At 39.9% G+C, this 21,883-nt stretch overlaps 1 protein-coding gene across 3 annotated transcripts in view; it reads left to right on the top strand.

Moving 5' to 3' along the window:
* ptprk (protein tyrosine phosphatase receptor type K) overlaps window positions 1–21,883 on the top strand; it is a 542,188-nt gene that overhangs the window by 262,841 nt on the left and 257,464 nt on the right. For all 3 annotated transcript variants that reach the window (XM_048597194.1, XM_048597193.1, XM_048597191.1), the window contains exon 7: window positions 7,105–7,398. In XM_048597194.1, the coding sequence (XP_048453151.1) occupies window positions 7,105–7,398 (294 nt within the window). The remainder of the gene's footprint in view (window positions 1–7,104; window positions 7,399–21,883) is intronic.

The following is a 21,883-nucleotide window of genomic DNA, read 5'->3' as shown; positions in this document are numbered from 1 at the left end:
TTATATTGCTGACTCTCTCACTCTTTTGTGAATAATGTACATTGTTTGCAGACCTCTGAATCTCTTCTGTCTCACCTGAACCATTTGAAAATGATCCTCTAAGCATCTGCTATTTCCTCCCTGCCTTCCTTTAACAGCCTAGGATAAATTTTGTCTGGTGATTTATGCATTTTCAAAGAGGTCAGTCCCTCTTTGCTGGTGAGACTTAGCAGGTCTGGCATCTGTGGAGGGACAAACAGTTAAGATTTCAAGTCAAGGATGATTCTTCTTTGGAGTTCTTCTGCCCTCAAGCGTCATATTGGATTCTAAAAATTAACTCTGTTTCTCTGGCCACACATGTTGCCAACCTGCTGAGTTTCTCCAGTATCTTCTCTGCTGGTTTAAGAGATTGAGTGGTTGATGCAGTGTGGGCAACAACATGGAAGTCATCTGCAAGCTATGGATAATGTATGACTGTGATGGGGTGTTTAGTCATTACGTGGAAGGAATTGAGGTTAAAAAGCTTGAGAGAGATGAGGATCTGGATATAGACACCAGCACTTAAAAACATTTGAGAGAGAGAGAGAGCGAGAATGCACACTAGATAAGACAGCATGAGAGGAGAGATAAGTATGGCATTGACAATACAGGAAAGTCATCAGTTGATTGATTGATTGTTGAGAAGCTGCATTTAGTGAATGTGTTTCAACTTCTGTGATTTTGGGGAAAAATAAATTTCCAAACTAGAACAGGGAGAAAGAATTGATGTAAGAGGGAGCTAAGGATGATTTTCTGCTTTCTACTACTCCAGTTTTTCAGTTAATAGTGCAAGAGTAAAGTTCAAATAAATTCATGTAACTCAAGTTACAGTAAATAAAATATAAAAATTCAAATTAATAATGTGGCAGGGCAGATCGACCAAGTGGGTGAGATGCATCCGAAGATATTAAGGAAAGTGAGAGTGGAAATGGCAGAAGCGCTGGCAATCTTGCAGCATTCCCTGGATTTGGGGATGGTTTCAGAGGATTGCAGAATTGCAAACATTGCAAAAAAGTAGGTTTTTAAAAAAAAGTTTGTAAAGATGGGCTCAGAAATTATTGACCAGTCAGTTTAACTTCAGTGATTGGAAAAATATCTAGAAACAGTTACTCGGGATACAATTGATTATCACGTAGCAAAATATAGGTCGTTTCAGAAGATTCAGGAAGGATTTTTGAAGGGAAAATTATGTCTAACTTGCTGAAGTTTTTTTTTGAAGGAGTAAGGTTTTGATGAGGGCACGCTGTTCGTGTTGGACCCCCTAAAAATGCCACACAACAGATTTGTGAGAAAAGTGATAAGTCATGGAATATAAGGGCAAGCAGCAATGTGGATACAAAATTGAGCGAGCAATAGGAATTGGAGAGTAATAGTTACTGCGTGTTTTTCGAGCTGGATGAAGGATTTTTTTTAAGTGGAGTAGTGGAGATATTGTAATTGGTGTCCTTTTTCTGATAAACGTAAATGATCTAGATTTTGGTATGCAGGGGGCAATTTCAAAGTTTGTGGATGACACAAAATTTGTGAAAGTTGTAAACTATGAGGAGGACAGGATAGAACGTTGTTGAATTGGGCAGACGATGTTCAATGCAGAGAAGTGTGAGGTGATAAACTTGAGTACAAAGGTGATGGACAGACAGTATAAAATCAAAGGTAGAGAGATCAGGATAGATACATACATAAATAATAGGTAGCAGGAGAGGTAGTGAGAATTGTTAATAAAACATATAGTATTCTCGACTACATAAATTAGGTCAGAGAGCACACGATCATGGAGGTTATGCTGAACCTGTATCAGACCCTAGTTGGACTTCAGTTATAGTATTGTATACAGTTCTGGGCACTACACTACAAGAAGGATGTGAATGCATTGGGGAAAGTGGTAAAGAGGTTTATGAGAATGGTTCCAGGGATAAGACACTTCTGGTAAATGAGGAAACATTGGAGAAGTTGAGACTGTTTCCTTTTAGGAGGAGGAAGCTAAGGAGATTTGATAAAATTTTTAAATAGCATGAAGTCTGAATAGAATGGATAGGGAGAAACTTCCCATTCATTAAAAAGGATTGAAAACCAGAGGGCACGATTTTGTGGCATATTGGTAAATAAAGATGTCAGGTGACAAAATTTCACGCTGCAGGTGGTCTGGTTTGAAATGCAATGCCTGAAATTGTGGTGGAGGCAGATTCAGTTGATGGGTTCAGGTGAATTGGATGAATATTTAATTGGAGCTACATGCAGAGTCCTAGCAAAAGGCTGGAGGTTAGCACCAAGCTGAAATGCCCAGAGATACGGTGTTGATAAAATGAGTTGAATGATCCCTTGCTGCAACATAGCAATCCTATGATTCTGATTCGGTGATCAAGGCGATAGTTAGTGCTGGCACCAGAGGATGGTTGACTTGACATGAATAGCCACGATCAAGAAGATTTCAAATAGCACCGGGACTATTAAGCAGGCCAGTTTGACACTAGTCTGGATTTTGAAGGTGAAAAGTTCAGAGTTGTATTCGTATCACTTTGAAGCACTTTGTGATTGTGATGTATCTTCTTGGACATCCAGATCTTTGGAGCTCAGTCCATAAATTGATTCACTTTATCAAATGTTTTAGTAACATCAATGAATGCAGTGGGAGTTAAAAGTCAACCACATTGCTATGAGCCTGGAGTCACATGTAGGCCAGACCAGGTAAGGATGACAGATTTCCTTTCTTAACGGACATACATGTACTAACCAGACAGGTTTTTTTGATAATTTATCGTAGTTTTGTAGTTGCTGGAAGGCTAGCCTTATTAATTCATGATATTTAAAAATGAATTTCACCATTTTTCATGATGGGATTGAAACCCATGTTCCCAGAATATTGGCTTGCTGTTTTGGGTTCCTGCTTCAGTGACATTACCACATCACCTCTACCTCCCCTCAATAAAGGAAAGTATTCTATATACTACCTTAACCAGCTTATCAGCAGGTACTGTAACCATCAGGGATCTGTCAGCATTCATTCCAAGGTTTGTCTCATTTTCTATGCATCTCATTAAATCTGTCTTCCTTTGCCTTGTTGACCTCCCCAGATATATCACCTCACACTTCTGGATTGAACTCCAATTGCCATTTTTCAGTTCACCTAGCCAATTGGTGGATATCTTTCTGCAGTCTATAGCTATCCTCCTCAACATCAACCATGCAGCCATTTTGTTGTGTCATCTGCAAACATCTTGATCATGACTTTCGCATATACAATAAATTCATCAAAATATCCCACAGAAAGAATGCTCCTAAGACTGACTACTGTGGAGCACCACTGAAATCAGCCTTCCAGTTGCACTTGTTTGTTACCATTTAGCTAACTCTGCATCAAGCTTGCTACATTTCCCTAGATCCCTAGATGTTTTTCAATCAAGCTGCTATGTGGGATCTTGTCAATAGTCCCGCGAGCTTCCATGTAGCCACATCAACTGCCCTTCCCTATTCAGTTCTCCCTGTTAATTCCTCAAATTTAATCAAGCTCATTGGACAGCTTAACGAATTCATGCTGACAATGCTTGATTAATTTGTGCCTTTCTAAGTGACAAATTATCCCATATCTCCAAATTGATTCAAATAATTTGCTTAATTCTGAGGTTAGACCGGCTAAGTTATAGTTATTCAGTCATATCTCATTCCCTTTTTAAAGGACTTTAGCAGTCTTCCAATCCTTCAACACTATACCTGTTTCCAGTGATAATTTTAAAAAAAATTCATTCAAAGGATGAGGGCATCGCTGGCTAGGCCAGCATTTATTGCCCATCCCTAAATGCCCAGAGGGCAGTTCAGAGTCAACCACATTGCTGTAGGTCTGGAGTTATATGTAGGCCAGACCTGACCAGGTGAGGATGGCGGTTTCCTTCTCTGAAGGACATTAGGGAACCAGATGGGTTTTTACGACAATTGACAATGGGTTCACAGTCATCATTAGGTTCTTAATTCCAGATATTTATTGAATTCAAATTCCACCATCAGCCATGGCGGGATTCGAGCCCAGGTCTGAGGTTAGACTGAACAACTAACATAAGATGATAGTATAAGGTAGGGGTGGAGGTCAGTTAGACTTTAGGATTAGTGTAAAAGTTCGGCACAACATCGTGGGCCAAAGTGCCTGTACTGTGCTGTACCGTTCTATGTTCTAACTATACGGTAGCCAATCATATCTTAATCCCTTTTTAAAGGACTTTAGCAGTCCTCCAATCCTTCAACATTATACCTGTTTCCAGTGAGAATTAGAAAATAATGGACTAACTTTGTACTATTTACTCCACGGTTTCTTTCAAAAGCTTGTGGTGCATTTCATGCGGTCCTTGTAATTTATCCACTTCAGAGGATACTAATCTCATTGAGTTTCTTCCCTCCGTAAGCTTAAAGTGTCCAATATCTCTCAGCTCTTATTAATTATGATATCTGTGAATTCCCCTCCTTTGCTAAGACATACATGATGTATTCATTAAGAACCATATCAACATCTTCCACCTCTCTGCATATCATACCTTTTTGGTATTTTATGAGCTCTACTCTTTTCTTTAATTATCCTCTTGTCCTAACAATTGATAAAACATTTGTGGGGTTGCTTTGATTTTCCCCATGCCATCTCTTTGTTTTCTGAATTTTTCTATTGATTTCTCCTCTGTCTTCTATATTCCTTTTATTGTAGTATAAGTAAAAGTTTGTCATAAAATTAAATATTTCTTGTATGATGAGTTTAAAAGCTTTATGGCATAATTAGCTAAAATAAATTACTCGATGAGTCATCTGAAGTGGTTTGTGAATATGGCATTTGTCAGCATACTTGCTTTGATTAAAACTATCATAATCATAACTATTTGTTTCAAACGTCTTGTAATGATGCATTACTTGGTGCTATTTTGAATAATGTTGCAAAATACGTGTTTCCCGGTTAGAAATTGATGCAAATTTATTTTGGCTTATTTACAACTGCTCTCTTTAAACAGATGCTATACCTGACTGATATGTAATCTGGAATTAATATTCTTAAATCTATTAAAGGTTTTGAAAAAGGCTATTATTAAGAAAAATACTAACCTTCATCAGTGTGCAAAAAAAGCTGTTACCTTTGTTAAAGCTTCTGGTGTAAAATATTGTACCAAGAACAAAATCAAATTGTTGGAAAAGCCCAGCAGCATCTGTGAAGAAAAATCGGAGATAACGTTTCGGGTCCAGTGAACCTTCCTCAGAACTGATGAGAATGCTCCTTCTCTCTCTCTTTGGGCTCTGCCCCCACCTATCGTTTACTCCCCACTCCACCCTCCTCCCTATCTTCTGCATATAAACCGACATTTCCTAGCTACCATCGGTTCTGAGGAAGGGTCACCGGACTTCAAGCGTTAACTCTGATTTTTCTTCACAGATGCTGCCAGACCTGCTGAGCTTTTCCAGCAACTTCTTGTTTTGTTCCTGATTTACAACATTCAGAGTTGTTTTGGTTTTTACATATGATACCAACACCGAATGGGTTTAACAATATCTATGAGCTTTAGTGTTTCATCCAGATCCCTAGCCAGTTTAAAAAAAAATGCTCTGTCACAACCCATGCTTGGATTCACAAATGTCATTGTATGGTGGTTGTAAAATCCAAGCGGATAAAGTATAAAAGCTTAACATGCCCACTGTTACACGACTGCAAAACTAGTGACAAAGGTTCAGAATGTGTATGATGTTGGACCACCATTGGAGTTTTGTTGATGCCAGGCAAGATAGGGGTTGATAGGAATCTTGTGAAGTAAAAAATAGGCAGCTAAATTGTTATGTTTGAACAATTTGTGTTATGGTCGAACAAGGCGTGAAGGCTTCATAGAACATAAGAGCTATATTGCACGCCGTATATGCAACTTGGATGAAAGTAGTCAAGTTCAGGTGCACAATTTTGGTGGCATCTAATTGGTGTACCTTCTGTCAAGGTATGTTCTGATGGTAAAGTGTTGCCCATTTTTTTGAAATAACAGAAACACAACACTTCCACTTGACAAGCAATCAATAATGGTGGCAGCAAAGTAGAGTTTGGAGTTGTCAGTAGGGGGAGCTGGTGGGGGATGGTTGGATAGTTCAATATGGTAAGAATGGGCTGGGCTGAGTATTAAGAGAATTAGGAAGTGGACATGTTGAGTTTGTTTGTGGTGGGGAGGCAGCCCTGAGAAATTAGAATAAAGGCAAAATTCTGGAGATGATCTGAGCAACACAGAGAATGCTAGAGAAACCCGATAGGTCCGGCAGCATCTCAAGAGGGAAGATGAGCTAATGTTTTGAATCCAATATGAGTTCAATTCTGAAGAAGAGTCATGTCAGTCTCAAAACATTAACTTTATTTCTGTCTGCACAGATGTTGCCAGACCTACTGAGTTTCTCAGGTTTCTTTGAGGTTGTTCCTGAGAAAGTGGAGATGTTTGAGGTTGGAAAAAGGATTTTAAAAGAACAAAGCATGTAAAATTACCCTCAAGAAAAGGACCTGAGCTGCTCCTACCTTTTGTCAAAGGAGACCTGGGAAATAGTCAGTAGTTGGCAATGTTTTGCTTTCTAGGAGTAGCTTAGGGCAGCAGGAAGATTTGTTCATCGAGTTGGATGCGCAGTATCGTTGAAGTGATCTATTCAGTTTGATCATGTATGTACAGATCAGTTTGTACCTGGGTAGAATGAAATCTGCAAGCTTCAAAGTATTATACCTATGAGGAGTAGGGTGAGCGTTTCGAATTGTCATTACAGCATATTCCTCGAGGAGATGAATAGAGAGACTTTGGGAAATTGATTTAATGCTGGTATTAGCACAGATAGGGGATCAACAGACTCTTGACTTTGTGGCTTGGAATTCTGAGAAATTTATATCTATATGGCTAAAATAAGGAGGCCATAAATAGTAATGGCTGACATTTGCCTTGAATGTTAAAAATTAATTATTAATTTGTGTAGTTGATAAATTGACATTGGCTGACTCAGCCAAAAACATATTATCATGTTTTCATTCTGATATAGGTCTGCAAGAATAATTATTGCGTGACAAGTGATTGGTTAAATAGTAATGTATTTTATTTCTTTACTTTATAGAGCCACCTATGCCAATTGCACCACCTCAACTACTTGGTGTTGGCCCCACATATTTACTGATCCAACTCAATGCAAATTCAATTATTGGTGATGGTCCGATCATTCTGAAGGAAGTGGAATATGGTATGACCAGTGGATCTTGGACAGAAATCCATGCTGTAAATGCAGCAACCTACAAGCTATGGCATCTGGACCCAGATACAGAGTATGAAATCAGAGTTTTGCTGACAAGACCTGGTGAAGGAGGGACAGGGTTACCAGGTCCCCCACTCATTACAAGAACGAAGTGTGCAGGTTAGTCCAATTCAGTTTCAAACTGTGGTATTGAATTTGTAGTCTTTATTGTGAAATTGACAGTGGCGTGAAGTACGGCTTTCACAAATTTAGATATGAGGTAAATGTGTGTATTGTTGACGTTATATTTAGAATATATCTGCTGGTAAGTTGATCCTGCATCAATTTGTCAGTGATGCCACTGCAGAACTATGATAAAGTTAGTAATATTATTGAAATATTGCATTTCTCTATAATAGAAGCGTAATGAGTGGTAATAAATCAAAACGCTGGAAAGGTGCACACCTTAGAGTCAACAAACATGTATATCAATACATTAAAGGTTTCCATGGAAAAAGTCAAGTGCAAAATAATTTGATCATTTAATGATTAGATGTTGCATAATCATAGCCATTTCCAGAAAATAGGATTCTGTCCCCTCCATATGGTATTGCCTTGCTTACATGCTATGCATAAATTTACAACTTTTAAAGTTTAATATCTCCCTTTTGTCAAATGGGAGCTCTGTATTTTCTAGCATTTCACTTCTCTAAGTAGATCTTTTTTTCTGACCGGTGAATGAGACAAAGGATTTTGCAGGTAGACAAGAAAGTAGAGGCCACAATCAGATCAACCATGATCTAGAATTAGAATTGGGTTTCTTGTTACATGTATTCACGAGTGCAGTGAAAAGTTTACAACGTCACCACTAACTGCAGCATCTTAGGAACAAAGGTACCTAGGTACAGATTCCCACAAATAAATTGGAAAATAATGAAATAAAAAGTCCAGCATTACAGACCCTTGTGCCATAGAATCCCTACAGTGTGGAAGCAGGCCATTCGGCCTAGTGAGTCCACTCTGACCCCCGAAGAGCATCAAACCCAGACCCAGTCTCCTACCCTATCCCTGTAACCCTGCATTTCTTATGGCTAACCCTTCTAGCCCGCACACCCCTGGACACTATGGGCAATTTAGCATGACCAATCCACCTAACCCGCACAGCTTTGGCCTGTGAGAGGAAACCGGAGCACCTGGAGGAAACCCACGCAGTCACGGGAAGAGTCTGCAAATTCCACACCAACAGTTGCCCGAGGCTGGAATCAAACCTGGATCCTGGGAGTTGTGAGACAGCAGTGCTAACTAATGAGCCACCATGCTGCCTTATGTACAAAAGTGTGTAGGTACAAATCTTTAGAATAAGTTAGAAGAATATAGAAATAAAAAGTTCAGAATCACAGTCATTCCAAGCAGATAAAGACTGAGCCTACAAGACTGCGCTGGGCCTCACCTTTAGATTCCGCCAGCCCTTGCCTCCGGTCCGCACCAGACTTCACCTCGAGGCTCTTGAGGCAAAGAGTCCGTGCTGGCTTCAGTCAAGGCCGGGGGGGTACGCCCCGCTGTCACCCAGAGGCCGGGGGTCTGCCCTGGCTTCACCTTGAGGCCCTCAAATGTCAGTAAGCTTTAAGGGGCTGAACTGCCTATTCTTCCTAATTCATAATGTTTGTGTGTTCTCTGCTGACTTTGTCTTTGCTCAGAGACATAGTGATAAGACCATAAGGATTCAGAATGGAAGAAGGCCGTTTGGCGCCTCAGGCTTGCTCTGTTGTTCAATAGGATCACAGCTGATCCAATGTTCTTCGCATCTGTTTTCCTACCTTTAAACTAAAGTCTGAAATGTTCACTTCTTATTCAGTTTACTTTCCAATTTTCTCTTCACAAGAAGAGGTGGTATCATGGTTTGTGTCTCTTAATTATTTAAATACAACCTTAAGTGCTATGCTTGGGATTTATTTTCGAAATAACTACAAAATGAGAGCTATTCTATTCCGATGAAAAGCCAGTTTTAATCCAAGTAGAACTACTTGACATCTTGCATTTGATTATTCATACTCCACAAGGAGTATACTTGAAACTTTTTTCTTAAGAAACTTAATTGTAAACGTTAGTTCTTGAACAAAATTTCATGTTGAGCATTTGTTTTATTGCTGTTTCAGCTCTGAATTCCCAAATTTTTGTTCACCCACTAATCCCCCAACCCATATTCTTCACTGGAATTGTCAGAATTCAACAATTGTTTGACTATAATTCAGAGAGGGCTTGTAATTTCAGAAATTTAATGTAAATACATTGTTATGATAGTGATAAAAAATGGCTGCCAATTTTTCGACTTCCTTTGTTGGATTTCATTGACTATAAAACGGTTTTTAGAAAGAAAAGTCAGTGACTTAAAAAGTTGTTGCATTCAGCTGATGAACAGTTGAGCTGAGTTAAAACACAATTAACAAGAAAGAGCCATTCTGAGTCAAACTTAATGTAGTTATCATGTGACATTGAAACAGGAAATCTGTGACTCCCATTTGACTTTCATTTTTATGGTTGGTTACACTTATTGTGATAAACTATTTCCAAGTTTATTCAGTTTGGAAACTCAATGAAGCCAAGGCATGGGAGTGCACAGAGGATCTGGGTATTTCTGGCTGCTGATTTGGTAGATCAGAGAGAGAAAAATTGATTTGTAACAGCAGAAGCGGAAGATTCACCATTTTTTCTCGACCTCAAAAGACAATGCCCCGTACCAAAGCAAATTGGAGAAGCATCCATTCACTGAGAACTCAAAGAAAACTATAATTTGTGCTGCTGTTGAGGTACATCAACTGCGTGGTTGCACAGTCGATTGGAGGGTCTATCCTTCAGAGTGTAGATACTTCTGGTTTCAGAATCTGCAGGGAATATTAGAGGGACTGTAGTACAATATTGTAGTAATGTAGTACTCATAATTTACCATGATCTCAAGTTAAAACATAAGACCTTGAGCAAAACCTAAAGTTATAAAACTGACAATTCTTTAGTCTTTCATTTGGTTATAACATCTTTTTAAACTTCAGACCTGTTTTTCTGTGTGTGGTTGATGTCATATTTTATGCTTTATGTTTTTCAACGGGTAGTACGTCATGAAATTTCTTCCTTTCACGGAAGAAAATGCATGAATTGACTCTTAATTTTGAACGAATAAATGATGTTTAAATTGAAATCTGATATAGCCGAGTTTGAAATGAGAGAGAATCTTTATAGCCAAGCAAAGGAGTTAAAAAGAGAGGTGTCTTTTCACCCCTGGTCATAACAAAATTAGGGGCTCCAGATGAATAAATTAGATTGGAGAAAATAAATTGTTCCTTCAAAAGTTGTTTGCCTTCAGGTTGTAGTAGTCATACTAAGATGTTAGTATTTGATATGAGTGCTTTCCTAGATCAGAGTGAGGTCACTGACAAAAAAAAATAGTTGAAGGGATTGTCCTGGGAAGAATTAAAAGCTACTAAATTAAATAAGCTATTTAAATTAGACATTTACAGAGACTGAATTCTATATGAAAGCCCAAAATACAATCAAATTGCAAAATGTATGGCAAAAGATCTAGAGGTGTAACTTGAGTGAACTGAAACCAATAAAATCGGAGCAGCTATGATTCAAACTGGAATTTCAGCACAAAAAAAGGAAAGAGAATTTCTGGAACAAGAACGAGGGAGAGAGAGGTGGAGGCAGAAATTAGAGTGAGAGAAGGAGTAGGAATAAGAATGTGAGAGTGGGAGAGAGAGACCGGAAAAAGTATAGGAGACGGGAGAGAGGAATGGAAAGGAGGGAGAGAATTCTGGGAAAGAAAAAGGGAGTTGAAGTTAAGTCAAATTGAGTGCAAAAGGAGAATCCCAACTGCTGAGAGAATTGCACCTAACTCAAACATAAGGGCTGAAATATTCACATTTACTCATTTAAACCTAACTCCAAGGAAGGCATTGGCATCTTTTTCACTTCTTTTCTTTTGAAATAGTCGATAACACAGCAATTGAAGTGGTCAGCCCAACAATGAATATGGCAGTTGCAAAGCAAGCAGAGAGCTCAAAGTTTACTTCCTTTTGCCTGAAAAGAGCACACCTGACTATGAGGCAGAAAAAAGGCGCTACTTTAAGCATGGACTAGTTAGTGGCAGCGGAATAAGGAAAAAAAAGAACAAACCTAGAATTTGAATGGCTTAAACAACGCCCTTCTAACTGTTGGGGACAGGCACTCAAAATTATGGCCATGTGTCTTTGTGAGAGAATTTTCCTTGAGGGGTTCAAAATCTCAAATAGCTTTTTCTAATAGGGACTTGAATGTAGGAATAGTGGGTAACGGGGCCCAGGTGGCCGTTCTGGCTTGCAGACAGTAAGGACTGCGGATGCTGGAAGCTAGAGTCAATAAATGTGGAGCTGGAAATACACAGCCAGTCAGACAGCATCCGAGGAGCAGCAAAGTCAACCTTTCAGGCCGAAACCCTTCGTCAGTCCTGACAAAGGGCTTCGGTCCAAAACATTGATGTTCCTGTTCATCGGATGCTGTCTGACCGGCCGTACTTGGCCATTCTGGCTGATGGCTATAAGTTAGGACACAGACCCATAAACCGAAGTAGGTTTGTGTCTAGAAGATAAAAGTTATCAGTGTGATAAGGGCGAGGTAAATACTGCCGGACAAGCTGCAGAAAAGAAAAGAGTAGTCAAGTAGAGAAAATAGAGCTATCCATAACTGTCAAAGAATGGATCTGGATGGAATACAGGTGGAAACTTCCCCAAATGATTCCACTGTGGGAGGCCAAGGCACACAAAGCAAAATTGTTGGTTCTAGCATCGTATAGAAACACAAACTGCGAAACTAGTCTGTTGAATTCGAGGTGTTCAATATCTGCTGAGGCATAACTGTTGACTAAGATAGTGATCGGGGTTTATGTCCAGAGCAGCAATGACTACTTATTGTTTTATGCATCCAGGGAGAGAAGTCAGCTTTCTCCAAGTCAGATGTTTATGGAACTTTGAATTGGAGAAAATGGAAGAATTTCTATCTTGAAGCAAATTCCAATGTGCAGATGAAAGGTGCCACTAATTAAAGTTTACTTAGCAAGTCAGTATAGACAGATGCCAGGAATAGGTGTTTTTACTGGGGAAGAGATTGGCCTCAAGTAGAAAACAGCTGTCCGCTTTGACTAGAAAGGCTGGGGAAAACCAACAGCAAGCAGCTCAGACGTCAGCAACTGAGAAAGTTTCAGAAGCCCTAAAAGCTGGCTGCAAATACACGTGGGTCCAGAAAGGTCACTTGAATGAAAGCAGCAGGAAACAGTTGAGAGGCTAGGATTCCAGAAATCTTTGAAGGCCCTGTAGGGGACAGTAGAACCCATGAGGTTTGAAGTAACTCAGGATGGGTCATGAGAATTGAAAAGGCTCATGTCCACCCTGCAGCTGTCAGGAAGGATTAGGGCAGAACCCAATGGAGTTAAAAGGTCCAGATTTGGCCAGTATCCAAAAAAAAACATAAATCAACCAAGGGACAGTGACAAAGATGACAGGAAAGACCCAGAGATATGGCCAATAGATACCATTATGGTCAGTTCACAGGGGAACTAGAGGATTTCTCAGGCCAGGTGAAAGACAAAATGAAGCCTCACTTTGTCAAAGAGTCCCAGGAGGATACAGCAGAAGCTGAACATCCACTTTGAGGGTATTTGTGTTCCAAGCAAGTGGGACTGATCAGTGGAAAGCCCATTCTGCCCCACAGCAGATGACAGTGGTAGGGACCACCAGGATACCAGTGAGCTAAAAACAGGGTAAACCACTGATCAGAGAAACAAAACAAAGTTTTTAAACCTCAATCAGTCCAATTGGATTGATATAAAATTCAATGAGACTGACGTGCAGGATGCAAGATGAGAGGCAATCAACTAACTACCACCAGCTAACCTCCGAGAAACCAAATTTGTAAAATTCGCTGAATCCATTACATGGATTATAAAACATGCATAATTGACTGGTTGAAACTTGGTCCTGTGCTCCCAAAGAGGGGTTTTGAGCCCACAATAGGATGGAGAATGAATGTGGAATGTGTGTGGTTCCTTTTTTTTGTGTTGTTACTTCATTAGGCCTTTATAACAGAATGCTCCCCCTTTAAAAATTATGATAGTGGCGAAATATGAACCATCAATTATTCAACTGATAATCTGCTTTCAATACCTGGGATTTTCACGGGCTGAAACAGTGTTAGGGAAGGATCACACCAAAAAGCTGCAGTCCTCAGCTGATCACAAGTGGCACCAGCTCATAAAACTATTGGTAAACATGCTCCGGTCTGAGCTGAACATAATCTCATTATCAAAACACGTTAAAACTCATTTATCTTCTGTTTGATTTGCACCTTAATGGATAAGTTTCACATAGAGGGGATTAAAAAAAAAACTTGTCTGCATGTTATCCAACTTGGAAAAACAATAAAGGCAGTGTTTAAAAGAAGTGGAGCTGATTCACCCCCACCTCTTGCACCAACCCCACATGGTTGTAACAATTTGTCTACAACTTCAAGGTAATCTCCCTCTGATTTTACATCAAAAACCTTGTTTTGAACTTTGCTATTGATTATTTTATCCATTCCATTAATATTTCCCACATTGTATTTTAAAATGTTGTTTTCTTTAAAACCTTGAGATTTTGACAGTCACTAAACTCTTAGAGCTTTCTATTCAGCAGAGTTTCAGTTTTATGTCAGTTAACACTTTGAAGTGCTGGCATGTATGATCCATCTTGATAAACAAATTAGGATTTTTAAACTTATGTTCAGTGCCACGATATTTCTCAATAATACAATCATACAACACCTAGTTTTACACTCTCCCTTTTTGCATAATTTTGAAGTTTGAAGCCGCAAGTTGGTATAAAATCTTTACACCAATGAATACTTACTTGAAAGATGACCTTGACTACAAGAATGCAAATGGTGAGGATGAGTAAGGGCGAGTCTGTTCACTGTACTTATCCCTTGGGTGCCTTAATTTTTCCAGCCTAGCATTTTCTAGAGGTTCAAGGTCTGCTTCTTTACTGCTCTGATTTGTTGGCTATTCCTGCCATTTATCAGCCTTTGTGTAAATAAATTATTTCTGATGCCATCTGATTTAAAATAACTTCTCATTTTTATGTTTATGATCTCCGATCCTGCTTTGTTCAGGTGATATATTTCTGGATTTCTCTTGTCTTTGGAAGGTTTTGGTTTATCTGTATTGGATGTGCTAAAATGTTCATACACTAGCAGCTGCCTGCTTACTTTAGAGAGAGCCAAACAGTAAATGACTTCAACGGTCTGCTTGATTCCAAGTTGATCCTTAGTACTCTATATACTGTTAAGTACCAACATTTATTTATTCCAGGTCCAGTCTTATTTGCTTCTACAGCTGCTAAATTATCTGTACTTTGTTGTTTTCTGACTTGACCATTACAGCTCTTCTCACTGTCCACTCAGTTCCTAGATTGCAACTTGCTCAAGACTCCACTGTTGTTTCAGGCTATGCTTTCTTTATCCATTGTCCAACCTTCATTGGGTTCCTGTACTTCAGTACCTGTGTTTTTTTCAGTATCAGATGTCACATTTCACTTGTCTGCCCAGATGCATAAATGTTTGCCATAAAGTAACCTCACCAACCTTACCAGTAACATTCGAACCAAGAAAAATAACCTTGCCCATATCTCATCTTCCATCACCCACTTGCGCTATCCTGTATTGACTTGAAAACACTATAGTAAGGGTTGCATCCAATTCAGATATGTCACTAGGCTTTGTTAAAAGGAGCTGTGCCCTTAAATTTCTGAGTTCCTGTCTGAAAATTGGGAGAATTATTTTTACCATAGATTATTGTGTGAAGAAAGGACTTGATAAAAATTGTTTGGTTTAATTGATGTTTCTAGGGGATAGGTAACGGACAGCATTTTCAAAATGTTACACGTTTACAAGCATTGCAAATTTTGATGCATCTTGAAGTTGTACGGATTAAGATTTGCTCATTGAAATGGTTTCCAGTGTAATTAAGCAGAGCTCCTTAACTTCCAGCATTCCCTGCTTTGATCCACCGTTACTACCTTATGTGCATGTATATACAGCAGATAGGGAACGCACAAATGCAGACAGGCCAAAGGATATATTTAGGGCTACTAAGTCAGTAAATTACTGGTGTAATGAAGAAATTACAATACCAGGTTTGGTTTTCAATGTAGTGAGCCAGATCATTGCCAGCAGTCAACACTATTCTAATGAAGTAACATACATTCTACCTCAGCTTCCAGATTCAGTTGTTTCAATGGGTCGGCCAATGTAGTGGCATTCCCAAAAGCTTCTGACTGTAATTTCCAGGGGATTGAATTAGGAAATTTTGTAAAGCTTTGAAATGCAACTCTGCTCGAGGCTGCATCAGAACCCTTCAGGATAAACAGGTTAAATCAACACATTGTTTACTGGCAAGTGACTGTTCCTGTCATTGGAGACACTTCCAGTGAGGTGTTAATATGATCAGGACTAGAGATGGAACACCCTCTCCTTTGAATATAGTTTGCTTGATGCATATACTTGAGGGTAAGTTACAGGCCTGGGAAAGACTGTGAATCTTGGTAACTGAGTTGCTGTGTGAATGGGGAGTGCAATATCATCAATAAATGGGAGTTGTCCGTTCATGATTGCCATATATAGAGTTTGTCATTTGACCAAGGATACAAGTAAACCTTGTACCTCCTGGGCAAAGCAATGGCCATGAGTACAGAGGAGGATACAGCCCTGTTCCCTACATTGTTCACTCTCAAATTCCCCTCTCTATGGCAATTCAATAGTTGTTTTAAAAAAAAAATTGAATAAAAACCAATTGGAAATGAAACAAGTTATCCCATGATTCTGTACGCCCATGTGTGAACAGTGTTCACGAGGTGTGATTGTGAGAGCTCATTCGTGAGTGTTCAATTACAGAATTAGCCTGAATTCCTCAAAGCACACCTTCCTTCGCTTAACCTTTTGCTTCTTGTCAATATTCTCTAAAACCATAATAGAAATTGGACTTGTTTAAAAGTATTATGACTATTTGCTTCATAAAGATCCAGAAACTGGAGGAAAACCACCAGATCAAAAATGAGCAGAAAAGGGATGAAAGACAGAGGAAGAGTCATCTTAGACAGTTGCAACAAACAAATATGATATTGGAAGGAGAGTGCTGACTTGGTGTGTTAGTTATGTGGATTTGTACAGGAAAGCTAACAACTTAGAGAAAAGTTGTGACGCAATTAGTTTTGCTGTTGTTTTTCAGTGTATTGTGATAATAGTTAGTCTCATAAGTGTAATTATAAAATGGAGTTATGGTCATTCCCTAATGGTGGTTTTCCTGGGCCATTGGTTCCATCTGTGTTTGTGCTGCTTTAATTTGCTTTTGTAGTTGTATCGGTGTCCTGATTTGGAATTGATGAAGTGTAGTTATATGTACTGAACGTACTACTTTTTCTCCAGATAGGATATCGTGGTTTGTCACCTTTTATGCTGGCTTTCTGAATTTCTGTTATTTCCGTGATGTTTTTGTTTGGCCACCGCACGCAGTGAAGCAACCAAGTTACTGCTGTCTCCAATCAATTTGACTCAAGTTTTCAACATTGGTATCAATTGCAATCAGCCTTTTGGCATCAATAATAGTTCCAGTAAGATTAAATCTGCACTTCTGCTTGCTTCGAGTTTATGTAAAATATCACATCAAAATGATTTGCAGAACCATTGGTAATTTTACACTTACTTCAGCATGGAAGATTTAGAGCCATTTAAAAACATGTTCTGAATCTAAGTTTTGAAGTCATTCAGCTAGAACTTCAAGCTGTGATTTTGTTTTTGGAACTTACCAAACCAGTTGTTCTGAATACTTGCTGAGATTAACTACACAGTTCATGTACTGTGAATGGATCATGAAGTACTTGAAATATCAGTCTTAACATTAAATATGTAAAAACAGAAGGTTGTGCATCCATATTGAATTTTCTATTCAGTTTCTACCCATAATACATAAAATAATTCTTGCAATTATAGCATCATTTTCCAAAAAGTTAATACTCGATCCTTTAAACCAGGAGGTTGACACTTTTAACTGAGTCATTTTGAAGAAGATAGAAGGGGTGCTAGGTCCACTGCTTTTTGTCATTTATATAAATGATTTGGATGTGAATAAAGGAGGAATGGTTAGTAAGTTTTGCAGAAAACTCCAAAATTGGTGGTGTAGTGCATGGTGAGGAAAGTTACCTCAGAGTACAATGGAACCTTGATCAGCTGGAGCAGTGGACTGAGGAGTGGCAGATTTAATTTAGATAAATGTGAAGTATTGCATTTTGGTAAGGCAAATTAGGGCAGGACTTATACAGTTAATGGTCCTGAGGAGTGTTGCTGAACAGAGACACCTTGGGGTGCAGGTTCGTAGTTCCTTGAAGGTGGAGTTGCAGGTAGATAGGATAGTGAAGAAGGCATTTGGTGTGCTTCCCTTTCTTGGTCAGTGCATTGAATGTAGTGTTTGGGAGGTCATGTTGTGGCTGTACAGGACATTGGTTAGGCCACTTTTGGAATACTGCATTCAATTCCAGTCTGCCTGCTATGGGAAAGATGTTAAACTTGCAAGAGTTCAGAAAAGATCTACAGGGATGTTGCCAGGGTTGGAGGGTTTGAGCTACAAGGAGAGGCTGAATCGGCTGGGGCTATTTTCCCTGGAGTGTTGGGGGCAGATGTGTGAGCTTAAATTTTATGAAATCATGAGGGGCATGGATAGGGTGAGTAGCCAAGGTCTTTTCCCCAGGGCAATGGAGTCCAAAACCAGTGGGCACTGGTTTAAGGTGAGAGGGGAAAGATTTAAAAGGGACCTAAGGGGCAATTTTTTCACGCAGTGGGTGGCATGTAAGGACTGAGCTGCCAGAGGAAATGGAGGCTGGTACAATTATAATATTTAAAAGCCACCTGGATGGATGTGTGAATAGGTGAGTTTAGAAAGATATCGGCCAAATGGGACTAGATTAATCTAGAATATCTGCTTGGCATTGATGAGTTGGACTGAAGGGTCTCTCTCCGTGCTCTATAACTCCAAATGTCGTGGCATCATTCACTATGACATATGCAAGCTTCCAAGCAAATAGAGAAATGGATTATTCTAGTGCTATACCACTTATGCAACCATATATAAATATGTATCTAAATGTCAATAACTGCTTTTCAAAAAATTATCTGTATTTAAGAGATCCGGTAAAGTTTTGAGGACATGAGCTACAATAAATGCATGGTATTGTATGCACACTGTCATGTAAGGAAGTGATCGCTCATTTTTGGAAGCTGACTGTTAAATATATTTTCAAGATTTAGTTTCTGCGTTACTAGACAAAATATTGTGTACCCCGCAACAAAACGTAATGTACTGCAGATGTTGCAAATCAGAAAAACAGAAATTGCTGGTGACAACAACCATCATGAGAACGTCAATTAATGTTTCAAATAAAAACTTTTCTTAGAGATTCATAAAATGTATCATAAAAGTATTTGCTTTATTTTAAGTTTTTGCTTCTTTGCTGATAGTTATCAGCTTTACTATCTTTTTATTATAGTTATTTTCATAATTTAAGGCAATTTTACCTGTGCTCTATATTTCATGACGAGCTCAAAAGCAAGATCTGATTTTGTTTCCAAAATGGTAATAACTTTCGTCTGTATTTTTCTTTCACCTTTCACCATTTTTTGGTGCATGCGCTCATTCTTCTGCTCAAAGGGAAGATAAACTGGCATGTTGCCTGGCATTTGTCTTAAAGCTCTGATTGAGCCACAAAGAAATGCCTGGAAGTATTTAGGGAATTACGTTGAATTTTTTTTTTCTTTCTCCGGCTGGGGAATTGTCTTGGCTGAGATTGGTACCACCTTTTCATGCAATGGTCTTAAGAAATTGAAAGGGGTGTTAATGCCAAGTTATTTTTTTTTTACTGGAAGCATTGTTAATTTAAGTGGTGCATTGAATAAAGGTAAGCAAACCAAAGGAATGTAGCCAGGCTCAGCATCTAAAGCCAACCTGGTGAAGAGAACTGTGCCAATCCAAACTCTATTGAATTATTTGATTTCATGATGGAGAGAAAGATACAAAATCACCACTATTTATGTTTTCATAACAAATGAGATTATAAATGGTCAAGCGCAGACCAGAATGGCCTTGCAGACTGTTGATTGCTGAATGCTCTTGTACTTTGTAGATTTATGTTAAATGTCTTGCTTGGCTATGCCATCACCAGCTACTGTTGTAAGGAAACCTAAAGTCTTCTGTGAATAGATATGCTTTTATCTGCCCAATACTGACGTAATAGATCTTTTTTATTCACTTATGGGATGTGGGTGCCACTGGCTGGTCAGCATTTATTGCCTGTCTCAGTTGACCCAGTTGGTGGTGAGCTGTAAGTTGACCCACAATGCCCTTAGGGAGGGAATTTCAGGATTTTGGCCTTGCAACAATGAAGGAACGGTGATTTATTTCCAAGCTAGGATGGGTGAATGGCTTGGAGGGGAACTTGCAAGCGTTGGTGTTCCCATGTGTCTGCTGCCCTAGTCCTTCTAGATGGAAGTGGTCATGAGTTTGGAAGCTGGTGTCAAAGGATCTTCAGTGAATTTCTGCAGTGCATCTTGTAGATAGTACACACTGCTGCTACTCAATGTGGTGGTGGAGGGAGTGGATGCTTGTGAATGTGGTGCCACTCAAGTGGGCTGCTTTGTCCTAGGTGGTGTCAAGCTTCTTGAGTGTTATTGGAGCTGCGCCATCCAGCCAAGTGGAGAATATTCCATCACACTCCTTACTTGTGTCATACAAATGGTTGTCAGGCTTTGGGGAGTCAGGCGGTGAGTTACTCACCACAGTATTCCTAGCCTCTGACCAGTATTATGTAGCGAGTCCAGTTGCGTTTCTGGTCAATGGCAATCCCAACGGTGTAGATAGTGGGGGATTCAGTAATGGTAACACATTGAATGTCAATGGGCAGTGGTTAGTTTGTCTCCTATTCAAGATGATCGTGGCCTGGCATTTGCGTGGCATGAATGTTACTTGCCACTTGTCAGCTGGGGGTGGCACGGTGGCTTAGTGGTTAGCACTGCTGCCTCACAGTGCCAGGGACCCGGGTTCGATTCCAGCCTCGGGCGACTGTCTGTGTGGAGTTTGCACATTTTCCCTGTGTCTGCGTGGGTTTCCTCCAGGTGCTCTGGTTTCCTCCCACCGTCCAAAGATGTGCAGGTTAGGTGAATTGGCCGTGCTAAATTGCCCATAGGGATGTGTAGATTAGGGGGATGGGTCTGGGTGGGATGCTCTGAGGTTCAGTGTGGATTTGTTGGGCTGAACGGCCTGTTTCCACACTGTAGGGATTCTATGAAATCTATTCTATGAAGCCTAGGTATTGCCCAGATTCTGTTGCATTTGAATATGGATTGTTTCAGTTTCTGAGGAGTTGTGAATGGTGCTGAGCATTGTGCAATCATCGGAGAACATTCCCACTTCTGATCTTATGATGCATAGATCTACCTGATGAAGCAGTTGAAGACAGTTGGGCCTACAACACTACCGAAAAGATCTCCTGTGACGATGTCATAGAACAGAGGTGACTGACCTCCTTCCAACCACAAGCGTCTTCCTATGTGCCAGCTATGACTTCAAACAGCAGACAGTTGGGCCCTTGATTCCCATTGGCTCCTTGATGCCACACTCGGTGAAATGCAGCTTGTTACACTTGGCTCACTTCTGGAATTCAGCTGTTTTGTCCATGTTTGAACCAAGGCTGTAATGAGATCAGGAGCAGACTGGCTTTGGCAGAACCCAAACTGGGCATCACTGAGCAGGTGCTAAATATAGCACTGTTGATGACACCTTCCTTCCTTTGCTGATGATCAAGAGTATATTGAAGGGGAGGTAATTGGCTGGGTTGGATTTGTATTACTTTTTGTGTACTGGACATGTCTGAGCAATTTTCCACCTTATCAGGTAGATGCCAACGTTGTAACTGTACTGGAAGAGCTGGCTAGGGGAGCAGTAAATTCTGGAGCACAAGTCTTCAGGACTAATGCTAGAATGCTGTTAGGGCCCATAATCTTGGCAGTACCCAGTGGCTCCAACCATTTCTCAATATCATGTGGAGTGACTTGAATTGGCTGAAGACTGGCATCTGTGATGCTGGGGATCGCTGGAGGAGGCTGAGATAAATCACCCACTCAGCACATCTGACTGAAGATCGCTGCGAAAGCTTCAGCCTTATCTTTTGCACTGATGTGCTGGGCTCTTCCATCATTGAGGATGGGGATATTTGTCGAACCTCCTCTGCCAGTGAGTTGTCTAATTGTCCACCACCATTCACAACTACTGGACATAGCAGGACTGCAGAGCTTAGATCTGATCCGTTGGTTGTGGGATCGCTTAGCTCTATCTATCACTTGCTGTTTATGCTGTTTGTCACACGAGTTCTCCAGTTTGGTGGCTTCACCAGGTAGACACCTCATTTTCAGGTCTGCCTGGTGCTGCTCCTGGCATGCCCTTCTGCACTCACATTGAACCAGGGTTGATTCCCTGGCTTGATGGTAATGGTTGAGTGGTGGATATGCTGGGTCTTAAAGTTGCACTTTGGGCTGGAGCGTAATTCTGCTGTTGTTCACG

The sequence above is a fragment of the Rhincodon typus genome, chromosome 5, assembly GCF_021869965.1.
Source record: "Rhincodon typus isolate 14 chromosome 5, sRhiTyp1.1, whole genome shotgun sequence".
NCBI lineage: Eukaryota > Metazoa > Chordata > Chondrichthyes > Orectolobiformes > Rhincodontidae > Rhincodon > Rhincodon typus.
The sequence above is the reverse complement of the archived record's forward strand: the minus strand, read 5'-3'. Positions and strand labels throughout refer to the sequence as shown.